The sequence below is a fragment of the Atheta coriaria genome, unplaced genomic scaffold, assembly GCF_025399875.1.
Source record: "Atheta coriaria isolate IRGN ID8LTWV9N9 unplaced genomic scaffold, Caltech_Dcor_3.1 hic_scaffold_5_pilon, whole genome shotgun sequence".
NCBI classification, from domain to species: domain Eukaryota; kingdom Metazoa; phylum Arthropoda; class Insecta; order Coleoptera; family Staphylinidae; genus Dalotia; species Dalotia coriaria.
The window spans coordinates 2,560,340-2,573,756 of record NW_027045447.1 but is presented as its reverse complement, the minus strand read 5'-3'; the positions used below and the strand labels follow the sequence as shown (position 1 = coordinate 2,573,756).

The 13,417-nt window shown below is 40.9% G+C and overlaps 2 protein-coding genes across 2 annotated transcripts; one reads left to right on the top strand and one right to left on the bottom strand.

Annotated features, from left to right (window-relative positions):
- Positions 1-669: 669 nt before the first annotated feature.
- On the top strand, positions 670-11,715 carry LOC135792713 (histone-lysine N-methyltransferase trithorax-like). The gene is given in 9 exon segments (XM_065303398.1): positions 670-1,162; positions 1,618-3,252; positions 3,311-3,727; positions 3,788-3,949; positions 4,014-8,728; positions 8,787-8,901; positions 8,903-8,950; positions 9,015-9,161; positions 9,229-11,715. Coding segments are annotated over 9 exon segments (7,800 nt in total). The 5' UTR covers positions 670-775; the 3' UTR covers positions 9,403-11,715.
- LOC135792715 (prostatic acid phosphatase-like) lies at positions 11,651-13,381 on the bottom strand. Its single transcript, XM_065303402.1, has 5 exons — positions 13,052-13,381; positions 12,888-12,983; positions 12,592-12,831; positions 12,017-12,535; positions 11,651-11,959 (listed from the first exon to the last, which is right to left on the bottom strand). Exons 1-5 carry the CDS (start codon positions 13,181-13,183, stop codon positions 11,816-11,818), a joined length of 1,131 nt encoding a protein of 376 aa, XP_065159474.1. The 5' UTR covers positions 13,184-13,381; the 3' UTR covers positions 11,651-11,815.
- Positions 13,382-13,417: the final 36 nt, after the last annotated feature.

Sequence of the window (13,417 nt, the reverse complement as noted above, 5' to 3'; positions counted from 1 at the left end):
CATGGAATATGTTGCGGTTTGAGCATTTGTGCAAATTATCATCAAATTGTATTTTTCTTAATTACATATCATATTTAAGTAAAAAAAAATACGTTTTTCTGATGATAGTGTATCGGAAACATCCAGTATATATGTTTTTAGCTCTTTGTTTATTTCTGGTTTGATGATTATTGGGTTGCCTATATTACAATCGCTTTTTATCAGAAAAATTTTAAGTATTTCGCTTATTTAAAACAAAGTAATGAAACTATTTATTTAATTAGATGTTTTTAATGTTATTTGTATAAACAAAGTTGTTATTGCTGTTTTACTTTGACATTAGCACATTTTTCTTAAATTTTTAACGTAGTACGCAAATTTGTCGCCAGGGGGATGTGTGACGGTTAAATAGTAGAAATATTATTTGTTTATGCAAAAATGAATTCATATAATATTTAGTGATACAAATTATTGTTTCAATCAAGTATATTTAAGTGTTTTAGGCGTTTTAATGTTTTGTTTGGGTAAAATTACGCCGTAGGTTGTAAAATTGAAGGTTTTTCTGTTGTAGAGGGCGCTGCTTGACATTTTCAACATTTTGTGCGTTTCTGTGCCCGCCCGCTGGCCGAGATTTCAGCGAGCGCGCCTGGCGAGAGTGCGCGTGCCCATAGCAACGCATTCCAGCGCCGAGCAGTTGGCGTTTGGCGTACAAGCCTGACCCGCGCCTAGACACAAAACAAGATACACACAACGAGTGCAGTGCGTGCGCGTGCATCGTCCGCAATACAAAGCTTGAATGCGTGTGCCGCGAGTGCCGCGAACGCCATACGCTGTTATGACCGCCGACGCCGAGGAGCGACGCCGCGCGACCGGGCGAACGCAGGTGCGATGTGATTCTGGTGCGCCGCGGTGTGCGAAAATGGGACGATCGAAGTTCCCCGGCAAGCCGTCCAAGCACGGCAACCGGACGCGCGTGAACGTGCTGGCGACGAACAGTGCGACGGGGCCGGCGCCCGCCGGAATCGCCTCGGCCACGGCTGCCGCCGCTGCAGCTGCTGCGGGAGGAGCGGTAAGCACCAACGGCAATGCGACCAATCGGGCCACAGCCGCCGCGAGTGACAATAATCCAAGCGTGGTGGCCGTCGGCGTCGACGACGAGCTCGACGAAGATGAGGAGCGGCAGGTAAGCGCTGTTTATGTAAATTTCATTATTTTGGTCCAAGTAGTATACAAATACGCAGTGCGTAACTGGACGCCGCGCGCTAGTACGGCGGGCGGGCGAACGTGGAACGTCCCTGACCATAGACAGCCGAGACGCGCTCAACTCGCTTTTGTCTGATTTCGCCGATTTGCGATTCGCTGCGCCTTCTTAGTTAGTCACCGCGCGTGTTTTGGAGGCCGAGAACCCTCGCAGAACTCACGAAACTCGTCACTCACCAAACTTGTAACCTTGGGCGCGTGTATCCTTGCGTTTTGTCTCTTCACGCGTTCAAAAAACTCGCCAAACAAACACGAAAACAAAAGAATCAAGCGTTGGTGTTTTGTTTATTTACTCTAACCACCTAAACATACAGGACCGGCATTAAAAAATATTCACTAAAAAACAAATTTTAATTGTTTTTTGTTTTACTTTTGCAGCCAATCAATGACAACCTCAACAAAACAAGTGAAAATCTCAAAACATCCACAAATGAAACAATCGACAAACGTCCGACACGCGTATGTCGAACGCGAACGCAATTATCATCGAATAAGAAAAAGAAATGTTCGCCTGTCAAGAAGCGAGGACGACTTTTGGCGACAACCAGCCCCCACCCACGCCCTCTCACAAGAAGTCGAGTAACTCGCCGGACATCAATCAGCGGCGCGCAATTGAATCGCAGTTTACGCCGCGAGCGTTTAGAGCGAAAGGAGCGTGAAGTTGGTAAATTTGTCCTTCCAAGTCGAAGCGTGCACTCTTCCAGGGTGATAAAACCCAATAAACGCTTCATCAGCCTCGAGCAGGACACGCGTATCATACGAAAACGCGTCAAACGACAGTGTAACATCAATAAAACTGTCACTTTCGCTGATGAGGCCGAAATTATTAACAATTCTGACGATTTGATAACGACAGAAGTTAAAAAAGTCGATGGGAAGGCTAATGACAGTCCGACGAGTTTAGCACACGGTAAAGTCTTGCTTAGGCAACCCAGATTGCAGTTAAACTCGTCGAAAGTTTTTGGTACGAGTACCGAAGGACCTTTTTCGGTCTCCACGTCGTCTTCGCCGAGGACAATCACTTGTGGAGTTTGCGGTGCGGTTAGATTCTACCGTTTCGTGAAAAACGCGCGGAAGTTTAATATATTTAGTTGTGAGTCCTGTAGAAAGTTTATTTCGAAACTTATAAAGCGGACGACGATCACAAACACCACCGCGACGTTGAATTGCCTTAAAGGACAAGGCTTGTGCCATGTTCCGCCCAATGTGCGCTCGCAGATGCACAAATTCAACCAGCAGTACAACAGTCGATGTCCTGCCTGCTGGCTGAAGTTATGTCTGCGGTCTTTTCAAATCCCTATGGCGTTGAAAACAAGTTTAACGCAGTTATTGCCGAAGTATATGCAACCGAATGAGACGAATTCGCTGCCATTGTTGTCGTGGCAGGCAACCACATCTACACCAAACGGTGAGAAGGAGTTTGGTGCGATTTCTTCCAGAATATCTCTGTCGCCATTAGCTTCTACTTCTTCATCTACTACAAGTAATGTTGAGTGTACGTCACCACCGAGTACACCTTCTAGTACACAAATTAATACAAACTTGAGGCAACGTCCGGTGCGACACAAACAAAACGTTAAAAATGTCAAATTACCGGAGAAGACACCAGCGCCACCCGTGGTTGAAATAAAACGGGCGAAAGTTGATATGAAAGGACCGAGGGTAAAACATGTTTGTAGAAGTGCTTCGATTGTTTTGGGACAGTTGCCGGCGACTTTCCCGGTGGAGAGCAGTAATAACTCGTTGAAAATCGAAGAAAGTAAAGAAGAAACCAATAAAATCGAGGAAATTCGACAGAAAACAAAAGAAAAAGATGTTAAAATTGAATTGTCTCATTCAATTGATAAACCCGAAGAAGTCCAGTGTGTTAATCATGATATTCCGAAGGAAAACAATGAAATATTACCAGAGAAACCTGTTGTACCACCGCCTGTAATATTCGATGTTGAAAAGAAGCCGAAACAACCACAATCACAGCAACCAGTGCCTATTTCCATGCTTCCAATGGAGATTGTAAGTGTTTTTCATGCATTTTTGTGATTATTTAGTAATTTTCTTTGTTTTTTCATAGACAAACCCGTCCTTTAATAAGAAATGTAAAAAAATCACGCAGTTGGAGAATCCCAACCTGTTGAATATAGACTTTTGGGAGAATTACGACCCGGATGAAGTCGTCTGTAATGGCTATGGTGTTATATCTACGGAGGCGTTTCCAATGCGCGCGATTTGCTTTCTTTGCGGTAGTGCTGGCAAAGAAACATTGGTTCATTGCTGCGTATGTTGCGAACCGTATCATCCGTATTGTCTGGAACAAGGCCCGCCGAAATTTCAACGTCCCGAGCAGAGGTTTTCGTGGGTTTGTCCGAAATGCACCAAGTGTAGTGCTTGCGGTGAGGCGGACAAGCAGAAAATTCATTGTCAAAAGTGTCACAAGGCGTATCATCCACAATGTTTCAATCATAAGTGGAGGACTGACGACAGACCAACTGTAAGTTGATTTTTTTGTGTTTTTAAGTGAAAATTATTCTTAAAAAATATGTTTTTTCAGGTTTGTTCAAATTGTCTACGATGTAAAAGTTGTGGCACTGATAATATTACAAAATTCGTCGGGAATTTAGCATTGTGCTTAGCGTGTTTCAAACTTCGGAATAAAGGAAACTTTTGTCCACTTTGTCAGTGCTGTTATGACGACAATGACTTCGATACAAAAGTAATATAACTATTTTTATCCAATATTTACATTAAAAATTAATTATTTTGCTTACATTTTATAGATGATGGAATGCGGCAAGTGTAATAAATGGGTTCACGCGAAATGCGAAGGTCTCAGCGATGAACACTACCAGATTCTCAGTATTTTACCCGAATCAGTCGAATTCATTTGTTGTCTTTGCTGCACGGATGCGACTCCATTTTGGCGCAGCGCCGTCCAACAGGAACTGCGTTCCTGCCTCAACAATATTCTACGCCTGATGAGTAAGAATCGTATTGCGCGTGAAGCGTTTAAACTCACTCCGCTCAAGGCATCCACCCCGCATGTGCACATACACGGCCATTTGCAATCTGCGCGTCGGCTGCAATTCGTCGACGCGAACAATCCAACCAATCAGGACGACGTCGACGTCATTGAAACCGAACTAGAACAAGACAACGCAACAACGTTTAAGAACAAATTTGATTTTGGCGATAGTTTGAACACGAGCGCATCGTTTCTGAATGATTCCAAACTTCCAATTTCACCGCGTATGGTTGAAATCAAAAACAAACTCAACTGTAATGAATATTTTTCTTTACATGAGTTTAATGAAAGTATGGAGTCTGCGCTGCAGTCAACATCCGATGGAAAACTTCTAGAAATTTACCATTGTATACTCAAAAATGTCCTACCATGGTTTGATCCTACCGTGAAAGAAGACCTGAACAAAACAACCGCAGATCACGAAGGTAAGACGACGAAAAATATCGATAACTTTGAAATCGATGGATATCCCGACGATTTCCAAAGTATCGAAACAATCGACACGCGAGTATGCAACCTGTGTAAAGGCATCGGTGATGGCCTACCTGAACAAGAAGCTAGGTTATTATACTGCGGGCAGAATGAGTGGATTCACGCGAATTGCGCTTTGTGGTCTTCCGAAGTCTACGAAGAGATTGACGGCTCTTTGCAGAATGTACAAAGCGCGATTATTCGCGGCCGCTCGATACGCTGCGCGCAATGCAAACAGAAAGGCGCGTCGGTTGGCTGCTGTCTGAAAGGCTGCTATCAGACTTATCACTTTCCGTGCGCACAGAAAGCCAATTGTCATTTCAACGCGGACAGAACAATGTACTGTCACGTGCATGACCCAACTAAAGATTTCAACGTTACGCTTATTACGAATCCGCATGATTTCGCCATCAGACGGTCGGTGTACATCGAAGTGGATACAAAGAAGAAGAAGTTGGCTGATCGCGAGAAAGTTCATTATATGGTCGGTGCATTATCGGTTTTGTCTTTGGGTAAAGTCATCCCGAGTATTTCGGATACAGTGGATGCGATTATTCCGGTGGGGTTTGTTTGCTCGAGGTTATTTTGGTCTACGAATGAGCCATGGAAGTTGGTTCCGTATAAAATCACAACTTCTGTGTTTAATTCATCTACGGAAACTTATATAGATCGAAATTTCACTGTGGATCATTCTCTACCGAAGAATATCGTTGAGAGGAAGTTGAAAGAAGTGAGTCTGTGGCAGAAAGATGATCGCGAACGTTCGGATATTTACGAGTTTGAAGATTATGAAGAACCGCAGAATGCGGGAGACATTTTATCGCCGGAATTGACAGACGCCATCTTGGAAGAACTGCCGCATGATTTGTTAGAGGGCCTGTCAATGCAGGATATGCTCAAAGAGTACGAGGAACTCATGAATCTGGAATTCAGGAATGAGATCAATAGTAACGATAATATGAGTTTGAATATGAACGAAAAAGATGAGCAATTGGCAGATGCGAAGGATAAGGAGACATCAGTGAGTGTGAGAGAATTAAAACGATCAAAATCGGAGGTTTTTCAGAAGATTAAAGACCAGAACAGGTCTTGTAGTCTAGCGTATCTTCATTTGGATAATACACTATCACCAGCGATCAAGAAAAGAAAAATTACAACACCTTCCTTCATGCAGATTGTACAAGTTGATGGTGCTTGTGATTCTGGTTCAGAATGCGCATCACCAACGCATGAGGTGGAAGATCCATGGGCAGAAGACGGGAATGTCAAATGTGCGAAATGTCGATGCACATATCGCACCAAGATTAGCTATGAGCGCCATCTGGAGAACTGCGACGCCGCCATGTTTACCAGCGAGAGTGAGAATGAAGAAGCGAGCGGAATTACAACCGAAGAACAATCAGTCATCTATGAATCTTTTTCATTTCAAGCTGCAACAACAGCAACAGCGCAAAATCAGATAAAATCAACTTCTACTGTCCTGAATACATTGAATACTCAGACGATTCTTGAAGCGAAGACGCAAACCGTGCAAGGAGTACAAGATTCCGGTGTGGTTTATAACTATCACAGTCATCAGGCGCAAGGTGTGAAACCCAACATGGCGAATATAGTCACCAGTCAACATGGCGTCGTGGACAATGGTTTGTTACAATGTATTATTCCTGTTGACAGTATTCAGAACGGACAGGTATTGGGGCAGTCGTTGAATATCGAACCGATTCTGCAACCAGTTCAACATCAACAACAACAGACGCAAGCATTACCTTTCGCCACAACTCAAGATGTAAATTTTATTAATCTAGATCCGAAATTATTAGGTCCCGTATTGAATCTTCAACAGAATCAGTTGCTGGTACGTCCACAACACCAGCAACAGTTGATTCAGAAACGCGTGGTGCCAAAACCACGCGCTGTTATATCAAAACGTCCGATTGTCGCACCACAACAGCGGGTTGTACAGGTTCTACCACAGATTTCGCAAAGTCAACCTGTAATCTTACAACAAATACCTTCGGGTATCAATACAGTGAATGGTATGAGTATGAATATGTTGCCATTCGTTGATGCGAGCGGTTTTCAACAGAATGCCAACCAAAATGTGCAGTATGTAGTCGCCCCGCATGTGAATCCAGTACAATCACAACCAACAACACAACTGGTACAACTCCCGGATAATAACTTCCTGAGTTTGGTGCAAAATGTTCCACAGATGCAACCGACGATGATTATTCCTCAGCGGGTCGAGACTGGTCAGATTGTGATTGATAGTAATGGATCTATGATCTGGGCGCCGCCACAAATGCAACCGGTGTATTATGGTATAGAAACTGTTCAGACAACAGTCATGCAGAGTCAGCACTTTCTCCCCACTGCGATGCCTGGTATGATGACTACGAATAGCAGTTATTCAGCGACTACCCAAGTATTCCAGACTTCAAAGCTGGAACCATGTCTGGATGGCGCGTATGTTTTGGTTAATCAGGTGAATCAGAACCAGGTTGTGAATAATGTCCAGGTGCCACCTCAGGTGCAACAAGTACAACAGGTACAACCATCTCAGATACAGATTCAGACATCCCTGCCGAATGTACAACAACTGCAAAATTTGCAAATCAAAGCTGCGCCTATCCAGCAACATCATGTTGCTACTCCGGTTACTATACAGCCACAACCACAGCAGATACAACAACAGATTCCGGTTTGTAGTGTGGCGCCACCTTTACAACAACCACAACAACCGAAGATTACTATTCCGATAAAGGTTACCACAACGCCACAGCTTCAACAACATCAACAACATCAACAACAACAACCTGAAATGAAGACTTTGCAGGTCATTACAACTTCTGCTGTATCTTCATCTGGTAATCTCTTGGGTAATAATCTCATTACAACAGCGCCTGTTATGAATTCACTGAATTCCGCGACAACCAACTCTGCAAATAGTACAAGTACCAATAGTATTACACTTCCGGTTGCACCGTTCGTGCCTGAACAAGGTATACCCACGAATATTGTCACACCTACGCCTAAACCAATCATTCAGGTGCAACCTGCGCGGCCTATGAGTAGGGTCCTGCCTATGCAGACATCAACAACGCAGAAGAAACCAGTGGAGCCTGTTCTGGAAAAGACTGAGAGTAAGATTACGGTGATTGGTGAGGTGATTATACCCAAACATCATCATCAGAAAATACCGCAGGCGCTTCCTATAGAACCACAGCTAACTTACAAACTGGAAGTGAAGCAGGTGAATGTGGATGAGCTCAAGATGCGATCGAAGGAGAAAGGTAGGGATATGCCGCTGTTGGCCAAGGTGCATAAACTGGAACCGAACGATATTAAACTGTCACCCAAAAAGGTGGAGATGAAGAAAAGCCCGCAGAAAATTGAAGTTAAAAAAGTGGAGGTAAAGGAAGATAAACCGGAAGTCTTGAAAGTAAATAAAATCCCAGTGGTCCCTTTGCGACCTATTAAACCTAAACAACCACTGCTTCCACTACGTTCTGAACAAAACAAGGAGAATATTCTGTGTGATTCCACCGTGCATGAACCCAAATACTCTTCGAAGCGGCCTAATACTACTTCGATTTTCTTCAAAATTGAATCCACCGATGGTTTTGAGTACACGGCGACATCCCTGCCACAAATTTGGAGGAAAGTCTTCGCTGAAGTGCAAGCAGCACGCGCATCTCACAATCTACCACCATTACCAGATGTGGCGTTGAGGGCTTTCAATGATTTGGACATTATGGGATTGAAAACGAAAGGTTTACGGTTTTTAATTGAACAATTACCCGACGCTGTTAAATGCAAACAGTACAAACCACTGTATCATAAACCTAAAGATCCGTATCAGTTCGAAGATGATGACGATGAAGACAGCGCGAGGAGATGTGTAGCGTATGATAATCATCGAGAAAAGTATGACATGTTCGGGTGGTTGTCTTCCAAACATAGGACTTTGGAGATGTATGATCTCGACGCCATTTTGAAGTAAGTAACCTGAAAAGTTGAAGAAATTTGTGTTAAATTAATGTTATAACTTGTTTAGGAAAAATGCCAGCAGTAGTTTACCAATGGCGATGCGATTCAGAGCTCTCCGGGTGATTTCCAAGTATTCCGTTGGTGTTTATAGATCAGACATTCACGGCAGAGGCTTGTTTTCCCCTTCGAGATATTGAATCAGCTGAAATGGTTATTGAATATGCTGGAGAGGTTAGTTTTTCTACATTCTTTCTACTTATACATGTTTATCATGAATTGTTGTTTAAATTTGCAGGTTATTCGTTCAGTTTTAACTGATAAACGTGAAAAATACTACAATACCAAAGGCATCGGTTGCTACATGTTCCGCATTGACGATAATCTCGTCGTGGATGCGACGATGAAAGGCAACGCGGCGAGATTCATCAATCATTCATGCGACGTAAGTGTATTATACGCCATTTTGAAATGTAATGTGGGTTGCATATGTTTGTTTTCCATTTTTACAGCCAAATTGTTACTCGAAAGTCGTTGAGATCCTCGGCAACAAACACATCATTATCTTTGCGCTGCGCAAGATTATCTGCGGCGAAGAACTCACCTACGACTACAAATTCCCATTCGAAGAGGATAAAATACCGTGCTCGTGCGGCACGCGTCGCTGCCGTAAATTCCTCAACTGATATTCGCTTGAGTACGGTCTGTATGACATCACACATTGCATTTTCGACACGTTTTACATTAAGTATATACAGATACACGCGTTTTGTATCGATCGATTGCTTTAACTACGCACTTAGTCTTATTTAGTCGGCGCGCTTACATATGTTTGTCTTTATTTTTACAATTTACAAGGTAATATTGCTTATTATGCGAATAGATTAGTGCTGTACATAAGAGATATTTATAAATGACGCAATTTTGCAAAACCAAGCAGGTAATGAGAATCAAAAGACGAATGTTGAAACGAAGATTACGACGATAATAATTTGATGCCGGTGGGGTAAATGAGTGTGAAATTAAGAATTTAACTTATTAGATGTTAATCAATGCCGTAGGTTTATTCTTATTAATATTATTATATACGATTGTATAGTGTACAAAGCGACGCAGAGTGGAGGGGGAAGGAGGAAGAGAGAAAGAAGAAGAAATTCACACCTATTTATGCCATAAATTTGTTGTATAGATCTAAAAAAATCGTGAATTAAGTCATAAGTAAGAGTCGCGCTTGCGGCGCGCATGATTGCACAAGTTAGCATTATTGACATTATTAAACGAAAACGAAATTCAGTATTTTGTTTACGGACTAGTTGTGTAAAAAGTTTTTTAAAAACGTGTTTGGCTGTGAACTTAAAAGCTAAAGTAAAAAAATAATAATGACGAACAAGGAAAACATTTGAGGTTATATTTAGAAAAAAAGGCAGAGAAAACGATAGAAAAAGAAATATGTTTGTGTGCGTGCCATTTTGTGGCCTGGATAGGTGTAGATTGTAATTAATTCATTATCATTGATTCTGTATCTGTAAGGCATCCGACTCAACACACATCTAAATACACACACACACACACCGCCGATCCGAACCACTCAGGCTGCTGCTCACCTTTCTGTCCAGATATATATAGATAGATATTGTGCAAGATGATGAATTTGTGATACGATTTTTGTTCAAAACGAAAAAAACTACAACCGACAACTTGGCTTGAATATTTATGTCAAACATAGAGATGAAAAATTTATTAAGAAAATGATTGTGATAAAAATGAAAATTTCTAAAGAATGCGTAACGAGAAACCAAAATTAACGAAATTTTTCGCAGATGCTCTATTTTTGTTTACTCGAATATTTCAAAGGTATTTTATAATGTTATGCGCGGCGAGCGGAGGAGGGGGAGATGAGTTTAGTAGTTATTAATATTCGTACCAAGTGCTTCTACTCATCCGTAATACTTGTGTAAATTGTATTATAATTGTAAAATGTAATGAGATTAATTTTTAACGGCGATTTTGATCAAACCCACACCGTAACCGAGCACATTTTGCTTTTCAAACACAGTTCATCTTATTCTGGTTGACATTGAAATGAAAATGTGATTATAGCTTTATAATACATAGATTTAAATATGACGAATTGACAATATCGACATATCATAAGAATTCGGCAGCTTTTAATAACAAACACGGAATGATATAATATGATAGAGTAGATCTGATCGATGATTCAATTCTCAGCGTTAAGCACTAAATGAGTGATAGTAAAAAGCCTTGGAATGCAGTTTTATGTGCGGGAGAACGACGAAATATTCGAATATACCAGTGTCTTATAGTTTTAGGGATTCGTAACAAATACTTATATGAATATCGAGTTTAAACCACACCCACACACACCACATTCACCCGACCGCCATTTTGTTTTTATGTTTTTCTCTCATCTTTCGTTTGTTTCTGTACAGATCTTCTCTTAAACCAAAGACGACACATTTATTTCCTTGATCAAAACATGTTTATATTATCTATCTAGTTGATAATGTCTTATTTTAGTTGTTTGTTTGTTTTTCTTCATTTATAATATGTATGTACACACACACACACACATCACAGAATCTTTCCCGCGTGAACTCTCAACTTCTATTTATTCTCATCGATCAACAATCAATGCAAAGCAATATATACAACACGCACGAGACAAGTTTATGTACAAATCAACATTGACATTATTACATACGATCACATTTTACTACATAATTACCACATTTTGACGCCTTTATATTTTGCCCCGGTTGATACAATTTAGTTGTCTATTGATAGATCTGTATAACGATAGCTCTCCGTACATGTACGTGTACGGATGTATTTTTTCTCTTTTGTTTATAATACTTTTGCGTGCGCAATGACAGACAGCAATTAACAAATACTAACGAACAGAAAAACCGCTACATTAAGTAAGTTTATTTCGATGTATTATATGCAGTATGATACTCAATATAATTAAAAAAATATTTTATTTGTGTTTATTTCAGCAACCAAAATGGTTGATATTCAAGTAGCGGCCTTTTTGGTATCAATTTTATGATTTTTATTTGTGTAATTTGAGCATTTTTATATTTGACATTCCTGTTCCCAATTTTCTGGTAATACTGGTTGCAGCAATTCTTTTACCCGTGTCAAATGGCAACCATTTTGTCGACAACCTTCCAAATGTAGTTCTGTGGCTTTTCCATTTGGATTTTCCAAGTAAAAGAACTAAAACCAAATTAATTGCGTCACAAATATCAAAATTATCTTTTAAAATGTGTTTACCTTAACTATATGATCCTCTTCCGCTGTATATTTATGTAATTCAATGATAACTGTCGCTCCAAAATCGGGTTTAATCAATTCTGGAAACCCGAAAACTCTCATCAGTGTAACAATTGTTAAATCATGCCCGGAATACATGATCATTTTGCGATTAGGTGTTAACTTCTGCAAGGCTTTCATCTCCATGTTGGTAAGAATCTCTTTTGCTAACACACCGCCATGCAACCGCTTCATTTCGATTGTTTTAGTGAACAATGCAAGACTGGACGCCGCTAAGTCTTTCATTTTTGAGGGAAACACGCTGTTTGTCCATTCGGGGAGTTGGAAACCATTCAACTGTTCAATTTCCAGCGTATTGTAAAGTGTTTCCAATGTGCGAATGTCACGAATTTCATCACCGGTGTTCTCGGAGAGGTAATCATAAAGTTGACGGTTTTCCACGTTTGATTCGGCAAGAGACGCGTAGGATTCGTTGAGAGCACGTTGGAATGCAGGACAACTTCGTTTTATTGCTATTTTCTATAAATTTTTAAATTTTTAGTCAATTTATTATTAATCAAATAATAATCACTTACATTATCCATGTTTCTTGGTACGCTGTGTACCGGAATAGGCTGCCAACGTAAATTTTCATTCCAGATTTCACCACCAGAGGGTGGAAACAACCCGGCTAGTAAAAGTTGTGCACTCATCAAACATCTATCAGCATAACTACTCTCCATAAGGAATACTCTCGGATCGTATTCATTTTGTAAGAAGTTTTGGTATCTTCTGCGCAATTCTAAACCTAACGCATATTCTTGTTTCTTTCCAGTCTTAAAATTTTAAACACACTTTGAATTTGAGGTTATGTCTAACATAACCAACTTACAATACTCAACTGATCCCAACCTCCCGGCCATTTGTGGTTTTTATACGGATCATTCGTATATGAAGATGACGGTGAGCGTTCGCCATGTCTAAACAACTTTTAAAATTTCCATTCTCACAGTTTAGTTTTTTACTAATTTAATTACTACTCAGGTATGTACTTACTACGTGTACTAATTGTAATGTCTCTGTTCCGGGTGCGCAAACGTAAATTATAAACCCGGCGAGTAATACTGCCAGCACGGCGAATACGGTAAAATAGTTGCGCATCTTCTTGCGCTTCTGACTCGTCGTCATTTGAACGAATTACCAAGCGCTGCGCGTTTGTTTTAAAATCATCCACTCGTATCAAGCGCATTAACAACTAGAAAAAACAAACGCAATCAGCGTTCCGGCGCCGGTCTACATTTCATCCGTAGACACGGCCGTGGCGATTGTTTAATGCTAACTAGTGGCGAGAAGCAGAGAAATGAAAGTGGAACGTGTGTATTAAATTCATTAAACAAATGCCACTCGACAAGGCCAGCTAAC